This window comes from Mercenaria mercenaria, chromosome 13, assembly GCF_021730395.1.
Source record: "Mercenaria mercenaria strain notata chromosome 13, MADL_Memer_1, whole genome shotgun sequence".
Lineage (NCBI taxonomy): Eukaryota > Metazoa > Mollusca > Bivalvia > Venerida > Veneridae > Mercenaria > Mercenaria mercenaria.
Genome location: NC_069373.1, coordinates 30,346,679 through 30,368,821, shown reverse-complemented (window position 1 = coordinate 30,368,821; position 22,143 = coordinate 30,346,679). Strand labels below are relative to the sequence as shown.

The 22,143-nt window shown below is 34.2% G+C and overlaps 1 protein-coding gene across 2 annotated transcripts; it reads left to right on the top strand.

Annotated features, from left to right (window-relative positions):
* Positions 1–1,966: 1,966 nt before the first annotated feature.
* LOC123529171 (uncharacterized) lies at positions 1,967–7,579 on the top strand. 2 transcript variants are annotated; one of them, XM_053521412.1, is made up of 2 exons: positions 1,967–2,143; positions 3,889–7,579. In XM_053521412.1, exons 1-2 carry the CDS (start codon positions 2,132–2,134, stop codon positions 5,503–5,505), a joined length of 1,629 nt encoding a protein of 542 aa, XP_053377387.1. In that variant the 5' UTR covers positions 1,967–2,131; the 3' UTR covers positions 5,506–7,579. The 2 variants fall into 2 exon arrangements, with proteins under 2 accessions (XP_053377387.1, XP_045165326.2); XM_045309391.2 differs by having other exon boundaries at positions 1,967–3,563.
* The last annotated feature ends 14,564 nt before the right edge of the window (positions 7,580–22,143 follow it).

Sequence of the window (22,143 nt, the reverse complement as noted above, 5' to 3'; positions counted from 1 at the left end):
TAAATATAGACATAAATGACTCCTGCTTAAATTATACATTTAATTATTTGATTCTGTGAACGCTAAATATTAATCTGTGGTACTCAATTTTTATCTTTGAAGGTAAAAGTTTTGGAAGACTGCGTTCTTGATACATGGCTATTCGTATTGGATGTCCGTCCTTGTGTTCGTACGCATTTCTTACCCAATCATAAATAAACCGATCAAGCCTCTGCATAGCCGTAACAAAAACTCCAGTTATCAAATAACGCGTCTGGAGACACAAACAATTACGAGATGACATTCAACCAAAATGTCATGAAATCCCTGAAAATGGTGTCAATAGCACCACAAAGTGGTAAGACATGTAGATTGTATAACCGAGTTATTTACAAAGTACATACATTTTTGGAAAGGTCCTTACATCTCAAAGTTGATAAAATCAAACTGATTATAGAGTTAAAAAAAGAAAAAAGAAAAAAGTTTATGGAATGTCTTACACAGCATTAATTATGGAACAAAGCGCAATGCTTCCAGGGATTCTACTGCAAGGGGCAACCCCACTATACACAGACGTTTTATTGCATGTTTTACACTATTCCCTGCTTGAGAGATCTGTGTCACAGATATTTGAATGGTTAAAGGGATATAACCATCTGCCACTACACATATAAATGCATAAAATAAACTTGAACACATATATTAAAAACTATACCACTGTCCCCTGAAGCAAAAATACTGTATAAAATGCAATAACATTTTTAGTCTTGGTCAAACACGATGATGGTAATCCGTTTTATTCCCTTAGATGACCTATATCCCATTGTAGTCACAAACTTTATGATCAGTTCCATTTGATCTCTTCTGATTTCAAATACCCTTCCAAAAATATGTAGAATTATATATTTATAGAATTGTACATTTAAAATCATTGTCAGTTATCACCATTGGTTTAATTTCTAACACGTAATAATAACAGAAGACACGAAATGTAAACTTCAAAATTGTGCGTGTCAAAATATAAACCCCGCCCTCCCTCTAAAAGACCCAAGTACTATAAAGGTCAGAAGACAAGTATCAAAACAGGTCAGTCCCAGTGGACTATAAGAACTAGTTGTCATGGAGTTTTCCAACTATTTCATCAGACTCAACAAAAGAGGAAAGAGTAATGCCAGCTGTAAAAGTGTTGTACCATAAACATGTGGTATGTCTTACAATAGTCGGGACATAACCTTAAACCATCGGTCTTCTGTGAGCTTTCTGGTTTGTACCCTTGCATAAAAATATTCGAGTCAAAGCTCAGACCGGACTTAAATGTGGAACGATGATTAGCGAATGGTGAAAACTCAGCAGCCTAATCACTTATCGCCTATAATCACGAATAAGTTCTCATGTTATAGGGCTATATTGGTGAACAATCCTCCTTTTGATGTATTGTCTTTTGTTTCTGACAGGATAATAAACGATAATAATTTATAATGAAGACACAATCGTAAGGAGGGAAGTAAGGAGCATGAGAACCATCAATCTATCTTTAATATTTATAGAATTATCTCCCTTTAAACTTATTGCTTCACATTATTTAACATTTAAGACATTGCCTACCAAACTCACGAAACTTGGAACAATGGTCCAAACTTCTCACACCAGTGGAGATGTATTGTGTAGAGCATGCATATATAATTACAAAATAGAGCAGCTAGAATACTTTTACATGTTCCTGTTAAAACAAGTACAGGAGTGGAACTATTAGGAGAATGCAAACACACTTAAAACATCAAATTAATGTGAATATCCGTTATTGAGATATGGCTGCGGAATAAATGACGGGTAACGTGATACGGAGAAACAGAAGGATGGGCGAACCCACGAACAACGCATATAATCTATATCCTTCCGAGATGAATAATAACAAAACTAATTGCAAGTCATTTCAAATTACATTTTATTTTTTTCAATAATTAGATGTTAAAGCTTTTAGAATATTGCATGGCAGCAAATAATGTGCTATAATTAACTTAACATTTAATCGTCCACATTACTGACGAGCGAATAGCCCTAGTTATACAACTCGGCGCTGAACAATACGGTCGCCCTTTTGTGCAAACAAACTTTATTTCTTTGACTGTATGTTGCATAATCCAGATATGGCATGGATTCACATGTAAGAAATTAATATAACATAATCGAAAAATATAATTTTAAGAAACAAAACGAAATAACCGCAACAAAATACCGGTGTGTAAGGCATTCATTAAGTTAAAATATAGTGATCAACATCTTGTTTTTGTGACAGCTACTTTGTCATCGCGCAAGCACGGCGCCAACGGTCTGAAATGAGAGATACGTTTTCTATTACATGGATTATTATGTGACTGAACTGGAGAAAGCATGTTTAAAGTGAACCGGGAAAACATTCTCGGGTACCTTGCTAGCATATACATGTATAATGTCAAGCACAGCGGTAGTTTCCTATTCTGAATCTTGCCTGTATGAATATGAATACATATTTAATATTGTTTGCGCTTAAGTTTTGTTTTATTACAAATGTACAGTGTACAACTGGAAATGTTAATACTTCTCTCGACGACGTTATCCGACGAAGAATTGAGCAATTTATTAAGCACTGTCCAGACACAAATACGTGCTCTACAAACGCCACGGTACCTCCAGAGGGAGTGGCCCGGTCATGGTATCACAAGCCATGCTGTCAGGCATGTGACTGTGGTTTCAATTGTTGTCCGGACCGTTCAGGAAAATTGGAGACGGAAGAAGCTCTCTACAACGCCAGTAGAATTGTACGCTGTATTGACCCCCGAAATAGTAGATATGATCCTTATAAACACAATGGATTATCGTACAGGATGGTATCAGACTGTCCATATAATTACCGTGATACCGACATACAAACCAAATGTAGGCGGGAATACAGTGACATTTCGCTTGATGTACCTTTACGTTACATTTTGCCTGTTTTCGATTATCTGACAAATTTGAATTATAAAAATATTTACTGCGCTCAGTGTCACGATGTAGAACTGAAACGTTTAGAGTTTGCAAGTCTAAACTATAAATGTTATGCATCACAAAGTTTTACTTTCAATGAAGTATTAACTTATATCCGGGACCTATCGGCAAACCTAGATTCTAATGGTGGTGACTATTGCAATATTTTGTTTACACCGTATAAAGGGAATGAATGCAATCGAAATCTCATTGATCGTTGCAATTTAACAGGACAATGGCTTATATATGATCGAGAAACTGAAGCATCTTGTTTGTCCTATACATCAGTATATACAAACGAGTTCAAAAACATTCATTGTTTTATCTGCAATGGCTTTAAAGAAACGGATATAGAATATTCATGTCAAAATGATAATGAAAGTTATTATGAAAGTTATGAAAGTTATTATGAAAGTTATGGAAGTTATTATGAAAGTTACTACTTTGATAATCATTTCATCACGATTATAGATTTTTCCAGACCCCCCGATGCAGACGTCTATCAAAACGTATTTGAAAATAACGAAACAGATGTTAATAACTCTTGTCATCCGAATAGTATTTATGATACCGAGAAGGTCAGTGCATTCTTTTCTGATGTTTGCCTGTAACTTATCCAGACAATGAATTACTTTTACGCTTTCGTTTCATTGTTATTCCATAGCTACTATCCGAACACTTCGTTTGTAATTGTTTTGGCAATGATTGTTATTGTGTTTGTTAGGCGTACCGATGTATAGATATAATTGTTGCACGAGCGTTTCCTAAAAATCATATGCAGATCGCATTAGTCATCAGTCAAAACCCGTTTTACATACAAAGTTAAGAAATACTCTTTAATTTATACGCACAAAATGCAAGTTATTTAATATATCGTCATATTTTCTGGTTTTTCTTATTCAGAGATCAGAATGGAATCTGCAATGTCCTGTCGGAATGACATTAAGTAAATGGTATATGACGTGCCTGCCAAAAGAAAATTCCCAAATTTCATCGATATCTATTGAAATATCGCTTACACCTGGTCCACGTAGCCGGTCGAAGGATTCCATACAAAACATTCTTCTACATTTGACGGAACAAATAAAAGACAAAACAGAATTACTTGTTACAAACGATATATCGCTTGGGCGCATTCAAGGGGCTATTCATTTCAAAGAAGATTATTCACTCAAACTTGAGTCAAACAAACAAATAAGCTTGAGGTTTATACGGTCAATTGATGTCCGAATAGAGATAATGATGAACCAAGCAAACCATCGCAGTAGCTTGTTTGAAAAGGTGCTTGACTTTACACTTGTGTTTACAAAATTATTAAGATCTGGCAACTTTGTTGCAGATTTCAGACAATTCGATTCAGAAGTCTATGATAAGCAAAATCATTCTTATGGATGTTGGCGGGATACCGGTCTAATAGAATTAATGATATGTTTGCAGCAGTCTGATCAGACAAGCGGCACTTTCAGTTTTTATATAATCAATGACAAGATTAAAATTATGTCTTCTGTTGACGTACTAAATATAGAACCCGAGCCGTTCTGTCCTAGAGTTGTTCTACCTAAATCATCATTTGCAGACGACATAAACATTTGTGGCGAGTCAAAACATCTCTCAAGTATTCTTACTGATGTACTTATATCTAAGGCCCTCCGTGAAAATAGTACGCATCTGTTTTTCTGCTATGAAGATTATTTTCAGCACATTAGTAACTTGCCAACAAATACTTATCACGCTAAAGATTTGACAATTTCTTGTTCAAGCGTTTCTCTTCTATCACTCAGTTTAACCTTGGTAGTTTATTCCGTTTTCAAAGACTTGCGCACTTTACCTGGCATGAACAATATGGCGTTAGTTTCAAGTCTGTTCGCCTTTCAGACAATGTCTTTAGTAAACACAATATCAGACATAGAAATACCATGGCTGTGTAGTTTCTTTGCAATAGTTACACATTTTTCTTTTGTGAATTCAATTAGTTGGATGTTTATATGCACCTATCATATGCTGAAAGTATTCATGAATGTTAGGAATCGGTCAGTTCCTCGAAATGATTGTTTAACTTTCACCATTTACTTGATCTTTACAACTAGTGTTGCCACAGTGGCTGTTGTCGGCACAGTAATAACAGCCGAGGTGCAATCAGACGGGAATGACATTGGTTACGGGGGATATGGTTGTTACATAAAGAATCATGTTATGGTCATGTGGGCTGCGGCTATTCCGGCTGCCATTATTATTGTCCTCAATCTAGGCATGTTCTGTATCACTGTTTACAAGATAAGCAAGCACCCGAGCATGTCTTCTGCTGGGGCAACGGAGCGCTCAAACATTGCAATATTTGCAAAGCTGTCTACACTTACGGGCCTGACATGGATCTTTGGTTTTATTTTCGTGTTCACCAAAATTAACGCTTTTGCATATACATTTGTTATACTGAATGCTGGCCAGGGTTTGTTCATTATGCTCTCCTTCGTTTGTAACAGAAGAGTGCTGGGTCTAATACGCAGTAAATTCTCAAAGTAAACAGTGACGTTACAAAATTTAAGTAACGGAATAAATCGGCATAGCTAGATTGTTCGAAATTAAAATCTTACAACATTTGTGAGATAATGGAAAAGGGAGCAATTTTATATGTTAGATTGTATAAGAAATTTTGCGAAGAACGCTTGCTCTGTTCTCGGGTCTGATTCGTAGTTCTGATCCAAGACACAGCTGTGTACACAAACTTACTTCCCTATGAAAATACTTAAGACAAGCCAAACCTTATCAATGCTTTTGTTTAAAAATTGCTTTTTCTAAGTTTAGTTTACTTCTATTTAATATAAGACTATGTTTGTTTGCATTTAAGTACTAACGACTGTCCATAGACTCTTAGATAGTCATAATACCGTTCATTAAAAGATGGCTGTCACATTTGTTTTTGCTATGAACATAACATACATTATTTATTTGTTAAATCCAGTGTTTGATAATTGTTTTCTTATGTATTTGTCAAAGGTTTCACTTTATGATTAACATAATAATCTCCCTTTAAGACCCTGACTTCATAATTTCATGTGTAATATTGAAAGTAACGCTTTTCTAACTATTCAATTATGTGTAGTCTCTATTTGGATAGCAGCAGTTTCTGTTTTAACATAAAATCAAAAGCCTTATGGGACTTTAACTAAATATGGAACAATTCTGATTTCCTTGTCTTTGTACTTTTAATTCTAATTCATACATAATTATAGTATAGGCATGTTTGTCAGAATGTTGCCATTGTACAACACATCATGTTATTCCAATTATATAGTAAATGATTATTGTACGAGGGGCGTTCAGTATGTAATGTTACTCCGTATGAAATTCCGTAACCGCTTATCATTTTTAGATGCGGTTTTCGGCACATTATAAGGCAATTTATTGGAAACAAAATGCATTATATATTATAAGAATCGACATGTTCAAAGTAAAAATTTAATCATTTTAGTGAGGTGTGCTCAGGTATACTGGACCATAATTATAATTTAGCTTTTTCTTGGGCATCCAGAGTATTAGAAAAATAGAATAACTTGTAAAATCACAAAATTCTATCATTTTTCTACGAGGTACAGCAATTTGTGATGAGTTTGCGTTTGTTTTAAACTATTTATTGCATTTTAATATTACAACACAACTAAAAAATCTAAACTCGAGGTTGATTCCATTTGGAATGGGTATTGAGAGCGATTAATCAAAGTTGTAAGAACTAGTTTCGCAATCGAGAATTAAGATACTAGTATTAACTTAAAATACAAGAATTTTTTAAACGATGATTATCCCGCCTGACAAAAGTGCGGAGGCTTATTGTACTCACCTTATCATTTTTCAAGTAAAAATATACACACTCGATATAAAACTGTTATAAACTTTTTTATTTTATTTTCCATATGTTTTTGTGAAGATCATTATTTGTTTTATCTGTTTAAACTGAAAAATGAGCTATAGTTCTAGTTGTTGAATAGTAGAATCAATGAATTGCATATTACAATCTCAATAATTTGGACATAAAATTGTCCAGTATACCCGAGTACACCTCACTCAAATGATTATATTTTTACTTTGAATCTACCGATTTTTATAACTTATATAGCATTGTGTTGCCAATAAATTGCTCTACAATGTGCCGAAAACCGCATCTAAAAGCGATAAGCGGTTCGGCAACTACATACGGAGTAACCTTACATATTGAACGCCCTTCGTATTTAGTATAGACATGCTTGTCAGAATGCTGCTGTTGTACTTCACATCGTGTTATTCCAATCATATAGTAAATGATTGTTGTATGTAGTGCAGACATACTTGTCAGAATGCTGCCATTGTACTACACATAGTTTTTAAACTTATATAGTAACTGACTGTTGCATTTAGTATAGGTACGCTTTATAGTATGCTGACAATGTGCCTCGGGTTATTGTATCATAGTTATATAGTAATTGATTGTTGTATTTTGTAAAGGCTTGCTTGTCAGAATGCTGACAATGTGCCACACACCATGTTATCAAAGTCATATACTAACAGATTCCAAGCTCTTTGTGTACAATTTTGACTTATTGAATAAACTGGAGACACATGATGCATTGTTTTCTTCATTATTAACCCTTTGTGTCCAGTTAAATTTGATCAAATTTGTCTTTGTTTATATAAAACGTTAAGGGCCATACTTGAACATATGTCGTAAAATATGTATAAGATTACTTCATACTTATACGTCCATGTATCCCTTAGAAACTATAAGAAAAGTTATCCAGACAAACCTTTATAATTATAGTAAACAGTTTGTTTTGCATTTTGTAAAATTTCAAAGGATCACAATTGCTGAACATGGGATGGTAATTGTATGTCTTAACACAATGCACTAGTACATTTCATCATAAGTATGGGCCAAATCTCTTGAAAACTGTAAGAGTAGATTTCGGACAGGAAGCTTGTATAAGCACTGCGAAAAAAAGATAATTCTGTATAATATTCAACGGGCATTTAGTCCTGAACCAGACAAGGTACATTCATGTTCCGATACACAAGTTCACTTCGTAGTAAATTCCCTTGCAATCTGTGTGACGGTTATCTGTATAAAGACTTTGGGACGGACAGAAGAACGGATGGTCAAGGAGGCAACATATTGCCCCCAGAACTTTTTCGAGGAGCATAAAAAGTGCTGTCGTGAAAGATTGTAAGCATAGGTGATCCCATTAAGTTCAAACCTATGACCTTCCTGTTGAGCAATCGATTGCTTAAATATTAGGTCATCCGGCATCAAAGTGACTATAACAATTGATTGCGAGACAGGTGAGCAATCATTTAAATAGCAGTGACAAAACAACAGTGACAAAATGTGGATGAATAGGTATTTGTATATGAATATGCAACTTTAAAGTACCTGGCCTTCTCTATCGATCAACCTGCCCATATAAATTTCTTCAAATGTAAACATTTCACGCAAGGACATCTATATTACAGTGCATATACAAAAATGTTAAACAACAAATCATGTTGAAGTCGATTCAAAGTAAGGTTCCTGCTAATGAAAGAAATAAACTATGATAGCACCTTCATTTTTTATTGCTTCTGTAAGAATGAGATGGTCACGTGTCATTACGAACTAGGGGACGGATTGACGGGCTGGTTCTGTTTAATATTAAACCGATACTAGGACTCGTTAGTGGTGTTGCACAAGAACAGACAAGCAAACCGAGTCTGTTATTATTTTGCTTGATTGTGCTCTATGCTTCCAAAAGATCTTCTTATAGAGACGGTGGTGATCTTACATTAGAAAGGTCCTGACTGTAGCTATGAGCTTCCATTACTTTTAAAACTTGTAAAATTCTATATAGCTAATAGGCCAATAGAAAACTGCATTCAATGCAACAATTTGCATTTACTTTAGATACTGGTTATGTTGATAGTTGATAAATAATTGATTTCTACACATCACGCTTGCGTAATTTATGCTTGTGCAACTGCCTGGACAAGGTCATGTTACATCATGACCACTGCGGTCTCACAACCAAAACAATCAAGAATAAAAACACAAAATGCAACTATCTAAGAAAGAGTCTCTTCAAACCGCAACATATAGCTTTGTTTATATTGATCTGTTCGTAATTCACATATACACAAAATAAATAGACAAAGTGAAGCATACAGACACCTAGCACGAAGTGAGCAAGTAAAAGAACACAAAAGCACACTACATTGGAACGATCAGTGGCCAAAACACCACTTGGGAGTTTTAACGACGAACGAAATCTCACTAAGTATTCCCAGTATGTTCTAAAATACATTATTGTTAAATAGGTACAAAATCTTCTATCTACTATATGAACACCAAATCAAGAATTCATTCCATTGCCCAGAATGTATAAGTAAGATATGCACGCTCCTTTTTGTACATCTGACTATCTCAGTTACTGTTTGATCCATCTTTTACGTGACGAGATTTATTTTTCATTTGAAATACGATTATTCGGTACCATTTTCATATCATTCTTAGGAACCCTGAGGATTTTCTGTATCCTGTTCGGTACAGAAGCCAACATTTACAATTTAAAGTGGAATTATGCATATTTTTCAAGTAAAAATCCAGCTGAAATATTTATGTGTATAAAAAAGGGTGGAGGAAATTATAACTTTTAACCCAATATACCAATCTCTTCTGTTACCAGTACGAAATAATAACTTTCCAAATATGATTGTCTTATTTTGACTGGGACAGTCTTTTAAGAAAAGTCTAACTGCACGCAGGAGTTGCTTCCCTTCAACTCCAGAAATCTCTACCTAGAAGTAAGGGAGATCACTGCGTAGAAGATTGAAGCTAAGGACTTTCATTTGTCCAATTTCTTTATTTCTAAAGAATCAACTTCAAATACTTATTCAGCATTATCATTAATTTAACATATTTAAATGCACAGCAACGGAAAATTGCTTTTATAAAACATTTACCAAAATCACACAATGTGCAGTAAGATGCGCATAATGCTACTTTAAAAATCACAAGAAGGATATATTTTCAGTTCAAAAAAAGATATCGTAAAGATAACCTACAAGTTCAAAGATGTCTTTCTATCAAACTGGCGCAAATCGGCTTCATGTTATCAGCATTTTATGGCAATCTAACCAATCATTTACCTAAAAATTGATCTGACATTTCATATCCATGTCTGACATTTGTTTATCCCCAATAGCATATCAAGTAGCTGGTACAGGTTATATTGCGCACTGCATGGTGTTAACTTCCATCAAAGCATTTCTGGATATAACGTAGTCACTCCCATATCATGAACGATGATTTGAATACGTTTTCGGCTTTATCAAATTTAGACACAATAAATTCTTTTAGTTGTGCTTTTCCTATTGGCACCAGACTTTTCCTTACATTGGTATTCAATATTTTCAATGTTAGATTTTTCCTCCTGACGATAACACTCAAAATTCAAATTTATCACATATTTGCGGCTACATTACAAAGCCCAGAAAAAAAGCTTAATATATTTGCTGTCAAAAGTCACAACGGAATGATTCTGCCATGAGTTATAGTAATTTTAATAGTTCTATCAAACAGTTGTGAATATTTCCTAAAATGTTGGCAACCGTAATATATAAATTAACAGTGTATGTGTGTATTTTTGTGCTTGTCACACTCGTCCTCACTGATCCCCAAAATTTCAGTAAGAACCCGTTCCTTATTTCGTAATTTTTAACTGACAGATTTAATTGGGAAGGTCATGATAATACCACTATCAAGTGATAAAGGCAATTTATTTATCATTTATTGTGGTGTACTTTACAGGAATGCAGTGACATACTGATATTATGTGTGAAAATATTTAACTGAACATTTCACTTCAACACAAATTTGTTTGACAGCAGCAATGCCATGGTTGATTGGGAAGGTCAGATTTCTTCACCCCAACACATTTGCCAATAAGTATATAGGTAAGACATTTTGGTAACCGGGCTTTGCACTGTTATCAAAACCTGTTACCTATACTAAGACCTTTGATATATGAACTCAAATCGTATTGTGAACGTATGAACTTTACACTTGCATGTTGGTATTTGTGCTGTAATTAAACAAAATTACATAATTATGTATGGTCTGAAAACCATTCCGCAGTCAATTATTAAATGAACATACAATTTCTCGTTTATTAGGGAAAGGAAATTACATGGTGCAAATAATTTCCTGTTTCTATGGGAGCGGCTTTAATTAGTTTAACATAAAATTGTTCACAAAATTAATAATGATTAGCTCTCATGGATGCTAAATGAAATAGATATTGTAGTAAAATCTTTAAAAAATAATAAAGCTGGCGGAATAGATAAAAATTGTAAATGAACATATAAAGTAAACTTATTATATTACGAAGGACATATATCTTAAACTGTTCAACCTTGTTTTTAACAGTGGAATTGTTCTATTGGAATTATTAACACTATTTACAAAAATAAATGTGATATTTCAAAACCAGAGAATTACAGATCCATCACCGAGTTGAGCTGCACTGGGAAATTATTTACATGCATTATAAATAATAGGTTAAGTAATTATACTGAAAACAATGACCTTCTTCATAAATGTCAAGCATGATTTGGGGAAAAAAGTCAGCTTCCGATAATTATGTTTATTCTGCATAATTTGATTTAATATCTTAATAATAGTAATAGGAAAAAAGTATTTTGTGCCTTCATCGAGCTGAAACGAGCGTTTGATACTGCTTGGCGTAATGGCCTTTGGGAAAACTTAAAAATTTAAATATTAACGGGAAATGCCTGACACTGATTCAAAATATGTATAAAAACATAAAGTCTTGCGTTAGAGCAAATTCAGAATTTTCTCAATTTTTCACGCGCAAATAAAATGTCGTAGTTCGACAGGGAGAAAACTCGTAACCTCTTTTATTATGTCTATTTTAAATGAGCTTAAAGACTTCTTTTATACAATGTAACTTTGAAAATGGCGTTGTTATTCCAAACTTTCAAATGATAACGAATTACGTGACTTTTTAAAAATTTTCATCTTGTACGCTGACGATACTATTATATTATCTGAGTCAAAATCAGGCTTACAAAATACTTTAGATATTTATTCTCAATATTGTGATCAGTGGAAATTAACAGTAAATACTTCCAAGTCAAAGGTTATTGTTTTTGTAAAGGACGTCAAACAAATTAAGAGTTTACCTTTAAAAATGAGAAAATGGAGACAGTTAATGAATACAAATATCTAGGCATCCTATTTAGCTATTTAGCAGAAGTGGTTCCTTTTTTAAATGTAAATCCCATATTGCATCTCAGGCGACAAGAGCTATGTATAGTCTAATCTGGAACGTAAATCGTCTAAACCTACCGTTGACCTTTTCAATAAAACTAGTAAGCCAACATTATTTATATCCGGTGCCGCGATACGGGGCACAGGAACAGTGACATTATTGAAAGAGTCCAATTAAAACGTCTTAAGTACATTTTAAATTTTACGATCAACCCCAAGTTATATGGTCTATGATGAGACAGGTTGTCTGCCAATAACTGCAGATATTGAAGAAAAGAATATGTCAACGGGAAAATGATCACTCAACAAACAAAATATCTTCTATTGTATATAAAAATATGTATATGATATTGTCTATTGAAATTATGAACAAGAATCATTTAAGAAAAAAATTCCGCACGCGAAATCATAGATTACCTGTCGAAACTGGATATTGGACAAGGATACCAATAAACCTTAGGACATGTAACACTTGTGAAAATAAGTTAGGGGACGAGTATCATTATCTGATTGAATGTAACCCTTTTTCAAATGATAACAAAAATCATTAAACCATACTACTTAATAAAACATCCAAACTTCATGTTACCTTTGTTAAAACTTTGTTGATAATTTACCTAGTGCGAGTCTCAAACATATTGTTAATATATTACCTCATTGATTCATGTATACATGAAATGAGTGAAATTTAAAAGAATTTTGACTTGACTTTGACTTGGCTCGGAACAGGACCGAGTGGCTTAAAACAATTTTAACGGATGTCCTTGTTTGTATGCTCTATGTAAAACATTTCATTTCTGGTATTTGTGCGAAACAGACCAGAACAAAACCAAATATTAAATATTATACACATTACCATAACTCAGTTTATTTTAATGAGAGGAGCAGACGTAGATTATAAAAGCGAAACGTAAAGTTGTAACGAATCTTTTTTTTTTTAATTTCCCCATCAAAGTAATATACTATTTTGGTAGCATTTTGCATCGATTAAATGCCTTCCACAGAAAAATGCAAGGAATTTTGGCGTCTTTTCTCTTCGCCCAAACGTTTTACATTGGTACAAAGATGACTTACTCTGTTTCATGTTTCTAGCCCATGTGTACGACAGTAGGATCACGTGAGTTCGAATTTAATGTTAGTGTTGTTCACAAACACTATATTAATAAGGCTATTTGTCTTTGATTGTTCGATTTCTCTTTCCTAATTTATGTATCCAGTATGCTTCAAACCAAAGAAGTATAAATTTTATAGCTCTTTGTTCAAACCAAAATATATAGTCACAACATTGGGTTTGCGCATGCGCGTAGCGTCCAGTCACATTTTTTCGTCGGGAAAGATCAGCGGAGGAAGGACGTTAAATTACAGCATATATTCTACTGGAAATAGATACTTTTGTGTTAAAAATCACTTTAAAGATGGATTTTATTGTTACTAGTGCTTAAAATTAACTAAAATGTCTTTTTAGACCCGAAACTCGTCAGCTGAAACGATAGGTATCATACCCCACCCACATCCTTAACATGGCCGCCATATTGAAATGTCCATCATTGAATTTTTCCATCGTCTTGAGACTTATTTTTTTGTGTTTTATTGTGCAAGAACTTATTGCAAATATCAACTGAACAAAAAGAAAAACTTTTTGTGTCTAATTTGAAAGTTGTACTCAACTCTATGAAAAATTTTTATTTCAAGCCATGTCTTAGTAATTTCAACTCGTGTGAAAACACAACAATTTTCATGTTATTATTAACGCTCTCTGGAGATATTGAACTGAATCCAGGACCAACAAAACCTCAAAACGAACCAACATTTCCGTGTGGACTTTGTGAATATCCGGTTACTTGGTCACAGGATGGTGCTGCATGCGATAAGTGTGACATCCGGCACCATAAGTCATGTATATCGATGTGTACTGCAGATTACAAACTGCTACAGCGTTCAAATGTAGTATGGAAATGTTGTAGATGTGATAGTTTAAATTGTGATAGTTTCACATTCCATAGTTATGAACTTTATGTATCAAATTCATTCTCGCCACTTACAAATTTAGATTCGTCCATGGATTCTTTCCTAAGCAATCAACCATTCAGCCCACTTTTTGTTAGTAGCCCAAAACCTGCAATGCCGCCTACATATTCGGAAAACACATCTAGACATAGCAAACGTTCAAATACATCAACTGAGCTACCTTATAATTTACCTAAGAAACAGAACTTGAGAATTTTAAATATAAACTGTCGTAGTGTAAACGAGAATAAAAATGAATTTTTAAGTGCGGTGAATTATATTTAACCAGAAATTATCTGTGGGACTGAATCGTGGCTTCGCGGAAACAAACCTGGTAAACCGTACGGAAAAAATGCAATTTTGAACTCTGAAATTTTCCCGGACTCTTATAATGTTTTTTCGGAATGACCGGAGTACTCGCGGGGGCGGGGTATTAGTAGCTGTACAAAGTAACATCACCGCTGTTGAATGTGTTGATCTTATTACAGATTGCGAACTTGAACTAGTGAATATTTCTCTACGTGGTAGGAAAGACTTGTATGTGGGTTCTTTTTATATGCATGCCAGAACGGAACTTAAACGATTTAAATAGACTAGAAGAATCAATCAAACGTTTAAATGCTGAAAAACCTAAAAAACTGGTACTGTGTGGGGATTTTAACTGTCCAGATATTGATTGGGACCTCTTGACATTAAAAAAATGTGAAAACGCCCAGGACTCAAATGTGCAACTACACCTTATAGACTTATCCAATGATCTTGGACTAGTTCAAATTCACAACGAACCAACTCGTGATAAAAATCTACTCGACTTAGTGTTCACTTCAAATCCAACACACTGAAACCTGTTATCGAACGAAACATAAGTCACGCTCTAACCAAGTTCAACGTTCGAAACATAGTTCACGCTCAAATAAGTTCGGTCCCGTAACTATGGTTCCGTCGTAAAAATAGGTTCACGTCCGTAAACATAGTTCTGGCAAACTTTCACCCGAATTCATTGTGATCTAACCCAAATATCGACGTAAAATTTTCGTTGATAAACTAGTTCTCGATGAACTATAGTTTCGTTTTCCTATTTACGTCGTTACCTATGTTTACACTGTAAATCCGTTCACGCTCGTAACCATAGTTACGATCGTGACTATGTTACGACCGTGAACTGGGGTTTACAATCGTGAATCTATATTAACGAGCGTGAACTATGGTTCCCGGCGTTATCCTATGTTTTCGCTCGAAAATATAGGTTAGTATTCGAAAAACCTAGTTTTACGTTCGAGAAACCTAGTTTATCGATCGTTAAACCTAGTTTTTCGACCGTGAACTAGGGTTCACGTAATTATTGGACAATTGGCTTGCCATATAGTTACAAATCGATAAACACGGTTTTACGAAGGTAAACTGTAGTTCACGGCCGTAAACCTTGGTTCACGCTCGTAAATATAGGTTCACGACCGTAAACATAGGTTTACGGCCGAAATTGATAGTTGATTTCATAATTCTAGTATATCAGTCGTAAACCATGGTTTACGTTCGATAAACTAGGTTTCTCGATTGAACTATGAATTTCGGTCGTTATCCTATCTTTGCGACCGTAAACTTGGGTTTACGAACGTGAACCTACGTTTACGAGCGTGAACTATGGTTTACGACGTTATCCTATGTTTTCGATCGAAAAAATAGGTCAGTATTTGAAAAACCTGGCCCCGTGTTCACAAAACGTTTTCAGTCTCAGCTGAGTTTAATAATGAAACTTTATTTGTCATTTATATCAAAACAGTATGTTTAAAACTAAATTTTATGCTCAAAATTATTTTCAAGTGGCTATTCAGTATTGATGGTATGTCTCAGACGGAATTTAACCTTGGAGTTTTAGTAAAATTGATATTAAAATATCAAATTCAAACTCAGCTGAGATCGAAAAATGTTTTGTGAACACGGGGCCTGGTTTTACGTTTGAAAAACCTGGTTTATCGAACGTAAACCTAAGTTCACGCTCGTAAACCCAAGTTCACGTTCGTAAACATAGGTTCACGCTCGAAAATATAGGTTCAGGTCCGTAAACTATAGTTCACGGTCGTAAACATAGGTTCATGGCCGTAAACCCATGTTCACGCCCGAAATTCATTGTTGATTCTATAATCCTAATATATCGACCGTAAACCATGGTTTACGTTTGATAAACTAGGTTTCTCGATTGAACTATGAGTTTCGGTCGTTATCCTATCTTTGCGACCGTAAACTTGGGTTTACGAACGTGAACCTACGTTTACGAGCGTGAACTATGGTTTACGACGTTATCCTATGTTTTCGATCGAAAAAATAGGTCAGTATTTGAAAAACCTGGTTTATCGAACGTAAACCCAAGTTCACGTTCGTAAACATAGGTTCACGCTCGAAAATATAGGTTCAGGTCATTAAACTATAGTTCACGGTCGTAGACATTGGTTCATGGCCGTAAACCCATGTTCACGCCCGAAATTCATTGTTGATTCTATAATCCTAATATATCGACCGTAAACCATGGTTTACGTTTGATAAACTAGGTTTCTCGATTGAACTATGAATTTCGGTCGTTATCCTATCTTTGCGACCGTAAACTTGGGTTTACGAACGTGAACCTACGTTTACGAGCGTGAACTATGGTTTACGACGTTATCCTATGTTTTCGATCGAAAAAATAGGTCAGTATTTGAAAAACCTGGTTTTACGTTTGAAAAACCTGGTTTATCGAACGTAAACCTAAGTTTACGCTCGTAAACCCAAGTTCACGTTCGTAAATATAGGTTCACGCTCGAAAATATAGGGTCAGGTCCGTAAACTATAGTTCACGGTCGTAAACATGGGTTCATGGCCGTAAACCCATGTTCACGCCCGAAATTCATTGTTGATTCTATAATCCTAATATATCGACCGTAAACCATGGTTTACGTTTGATAAACTAGGTTTCTCGATTGAACTATGAGTTTCGGTCGTTATCCTATGTTTACGATCGTTATCCTATATTTACGCTCGTAAACCCTGGTTCACGCTCGTAAACCATAGTTTACGAACGTGAACCTATGTTTACGACCGTGAACTGGGTTTTACAATCGTGAACCTACATTTACGAGCTTGAACTATGATTCACGGCGTTATCCTATGTTTTCGCTTGAAAATATAGGTTAGTATTCGAAAAACCTAGTTTTACGTTCGAAAAACCTAGTTTAGACGTTATAGTGGTGGCGTAATTGTTCATTACAAAACATGTTATAAAAGTCATTTCAGTGTTGATAAAATTGACCATAGGGGTATTATTTGGCTCAAATTAGATAAAGGGTTTTTAGAATCCAGCAAAGATTCATATTTTTGTATTTGCTACATTCCACCAGAGGATTCTGCGGTCTATAGAAATGTTAACTCGTTGCTATATGAAGTTGACTTTTTTGAGCTCTTGAATTCGGATATACGACTCTATTCTGATAAAGGTGACCTTTATGTTCTTGGTGACCTAAATAGTCGTACCCGCACTGACCCTGATTATATAGATGACCTAAATTTAGACCGATTCGTTGATATTCCCGAAACCGTGTCTGCGTATGATTTACCCGACCGTGAAAATCTTGATAATGGTTTTAATAATTACGGGTCAAAACTTTTGACTCTTTGTAAAGAGAATAATCTTATCATATTAAATGGTCGTAAAGAGGAGGGCAGGTGTACTTACAATACTATATACCGGAATAAACCGGTATCTAGCTTAGTGGATTATGTACTTTCAAGTCCTGATTGTTATAAAAATGTAAATAATATGTGTGTATTTGATATAAATGAATTTTCCGACCATTGTCCTTTGACGTTTTCTTTGTGTTGTTGTATGAATGTCATTTATAATGAATACGTTGAATTTGATAGAATTATATGGGACACGTCCCGAACAGATGAGTTTATTAATAGCGTACAAAATAAATGTGATACTTTTCAAGAAATTAACGATAAATTGTTGAGTGGAGAATATAATATCGATCAATATATGAAATGTTTTTCAGATACTGTATTTGATATTTCTTATTCGTGCTATGGTAAAGCTTTCAGTAATAGTCCAAAACCAAAGAAGCGGAAGTCGCTATGGTTTAACTATGATTGTAAAATTGCTAAAAATAAATTTTATGATGCTAAACGTCGACTGTCTACTGTTAAATCTGATGAAAACAGATTATATATGCTTGAGTGTAGAAATGAATATTCAAAGGTTAAACGAGATGCTAAATATAAATTCTATAATAAAGAAAAAGCAAATATGGCTAATTTGAGTAAAAAAAGCACCACGTAAATTCTGGAAGTATGTTAAAAAGTATAAACCTACTAATAGTCTTGATTCCAGTGTTAGTCTAGAGGAGTTTAAAAATCATTTCGAAAATATATCCAATAAAAATCAGGGCCATGTGAATGATGATGTGTTAAACAATGTACTTGATGAGCCTGTTAATATTAAATGTCTTGATAGAACTATTTCTATCGATGAAGTAGAAAAAACTATACGTCTTCTGAATCGTTATAAAAGCTGTGACTTGGATAAAAATGTTTCTGATTTCTTTATAGATGCAAATAGTGTAATATCGCCATTTTTATGTACAATGTTCAACTACATTTATTATAATTGTATATATCCTGAGGCATGGTCTAAGGGTGTCATCTGTCCAATCTATAAAAAGGGTGATAAAAATATCTCCTCAAATTATAGAGGAATTACCTTAGTAAATGTTATTGGAAAAATTTTCTTGTTGATATTAAGAAACCGTATCAATAAATGGTGCGAAAGTGAAAATATATTTAAAGATAGCCAATATGGCTTTCGTGATGGTCGGTCTACGGCAGATGCTATTTTCATATTACATGCTGTTATACAAAAAGTGTTATCAAAAAGTCTAAACTGTGGTGCATCTTTATTGACTATCAAAGAGCTTTTGATACCGTTAATAGAGATGCACTGTGGACAAAACTTATACAATCAGGAATTAGTTGTAAAATGACCAATATGATAAAATGCATATATAAAAATGTACAAGCATGTGTTAAAATGTCTAGTTCTATGAATATGTCTAACTTTTTTGTCTAACTTTTTTGACGTAACAATAGGATTAAAACAAGGCGAACCATTATCACCCTTACTTTTCATATTGTTCATCAATGACATTGTTGAAAATATTGATTTTAATACCTTAACTGACAAAGATTATGATCTGTTATCCATGTATATGATTTTATTTGCCGACGATATAGTTCTGTTTACCACTGATCCTGGTAGTTTACAAGCTCAGATAGATGCTGTGCATCATTATTCTGAAAAATGGCGACTTAAAATCAATGTGAATAAAACTAAGATTTGTGTTTTTGAAAAACGAAAACAAACTGTTTATCCAGAATTTTACATAAATAATGAAAAAGTTGATATTGATAATTTTGTATATCTTGGCGTTAAATTTACATACACTGGAAATATGGCAAATGCGGTTAGAGCATTACACGATCAAGCCCTTAGGGCATACAATAATCTGTTGTGTGTATTTGATAAATTACAACTTGATATTAAAACTAAGCTATCACTTTTTGATTCAATGATCGTTCCTATTTTAACATATGGCTGTGAAGTATGGGGGTATTTATAATTACAAAGATGTTGATAAATTACATATACGTTTTTGTAAATACATTCTTGGTGTAAAATACCAAACTCCAAATTATGCTGTATTAGGCGAACTTGGTAGATTTCCTTTGTCTGTTATTTGTAAGGAAAGGGCTATTAAATTTTGGATAAAGATGATGAAAAATAATAACGCACCTGTGTATTCAATGTATAATGATTTATGTAATAATGTTACTACTGTTTGCTGGGCAAGTAGATTAAATTCAATTGTTGATCACCTTGGTTTTGCAACTGTTAGACTCAATTTTGATAGAAGTATGAACTATGACAACTTGTTTAAATTGAAACTGAAACTGAAACTGGTTTATTTGCTTAGACGCCTATTTCTACATTTAAAACATATTCAATGGCGTTTTACAATACAAGTTGAAATAAAATATTAAATATAAAATATTTTAAATAAGATTAATTAAAACGAATCAAAATAGCAATTATTAATTTAAAGTCAATGATAATACTATATTTTAAAATATTACTAACATACAATTATCACAGACAAACATTAAATTTCTATCACTGTCACCAGCATCACTGTTTAAAACTCAGTCAAAACTTAGAATAATGCAAAGTAGTCTCTGAAGAAATGCGTTTTCAACTTTTTCCTTAAGCAGTCAATTGAAGAACTTTGTCTGATGTTCAACGGCAAATTGTTCCACAACTTTGGCCCTATAGTACTAAAGCTTCTATCACTAAAAGTTTTTCGCTTGTTGAAAGGGACGATGTAACAGTCAACTGATGACTCCGAGGATCTGAGGGAGCGCTGGGGGATTTTCGGTGTTAAGAGTTCAATCAAATATGCAGGCGCATTTCCAACATGGCAATTGAACATGTACGTCAAGATCTTAAAGTTTATTCTGGCTTTGATCGGCAGCCAGTGCAAATCGTAGAGTGCCTGCTTAGAACTGTCTCTTCTTCTACGATTCAGAACTAACTTCGCACACATATTTTGAATGCGTTGCAGTTTTGCGATGTCACAATCAGAAATACCGTATAAAATAACATTACAGTAGTCTAAATGCGAAATAACCAGCGATAGCACTAAGGTTTCAGTTGCATCCTGAGTCAAATATTTGCGAATGTTTTTGATTCGGAAAAAATTCAACATTGCCGTTCTACACTTTATTTTATATGCTCTTTGAAAGTTAAAGTTTCGTCCAAATAGGCCCCCAAATATCTGATGTTACTCTGTCTCTTGATTTTATCACCACAAATATCTATCTCGTGAATGTTTAACTTATTCAACTGAGGGGCACTTCCAAAGGCAATATGTTCAGTTTTTGAGGAATTCATTTTTAGTTTGTTACTGTTCATCCACTCATTTGAATCTGTAGCAAACTCCTCTAGTTCACCAATGGATTTAGCCTCGATGGATGGTTCGGGCTTAAAACGTGTGCTTGCGGTGTGGTCGTCGGCAAAGCCAAAGACGGAAATGGACGGGGGAACAATGTCAAAAATCGTTCCTGCGTAAGTGAGATAGAGCCACGGCCCTAAACAGCTTCCCTGGGGGACACTACACGTAAGCTCACGTGCTGATGACACTGTTTGATTCACACTCACGCGGCAGCTCCGTGGCCTCAGATATGAGTTCAACCAGTCCAATGCAACACCAGAGACACCATACTGACATTTCAAAACGTCCAAAAGAATATCGGATATAAAGGATAAGAGATCAATTTGTCCAAGACTGGAGGGACTGTATTAATTCTATGCCAAAATTAGATTATTATTGTAAATATAAGAATGATTTTTGTTTCGAAAAATATCTCGATGTTATAGCAAACGATAAATTAAGAAAACAGTTAACATGTATACGATTATCTTCACACTCTTTAGAAATTGAAATAGGTAGATACAATAATGTTGACAGACAAAACAGATTGTGCAAATTATGTTCACAAAATATGATAGAATCTGAATACCATTTTATCTTATGCTGCCCTCTGTATCAATGTGTCAGATTAAAGTATCTAGGTCGATGCTCCTGGCCTAGTAACAAAAATTCAATGCATTAATGTCAACACAAAATAGAACACGGTTGCTAAATATTGCAAGATTTGTGAAAGAAGCGCTATGCTTACGTAAAAATACTCTTGAAAACTGATTTTGATATGTCTACTGATCGTTAATTGTATTGTGCGTTTATGTGCTTTTGCTGTTTGTAAATTGTCTTGTGTAT

Excerpts from the sequence above, each read along its gene's own strand:
- LOC123529171 (XM_045309391.2), top strand. The coding sequence starts at position 2,472 with ATGAATATGAATACATATTTAATATTGTTTGCGCTTAAGTTTTGTTTT. Across the intron at positions 3,564-3,888 it reads GTATTTATGATACCGAGAAG|AGATCAGAATGGAATCTGCA; the intron begins GTCAGTGCATTC and ends TTTCTTATTCAG.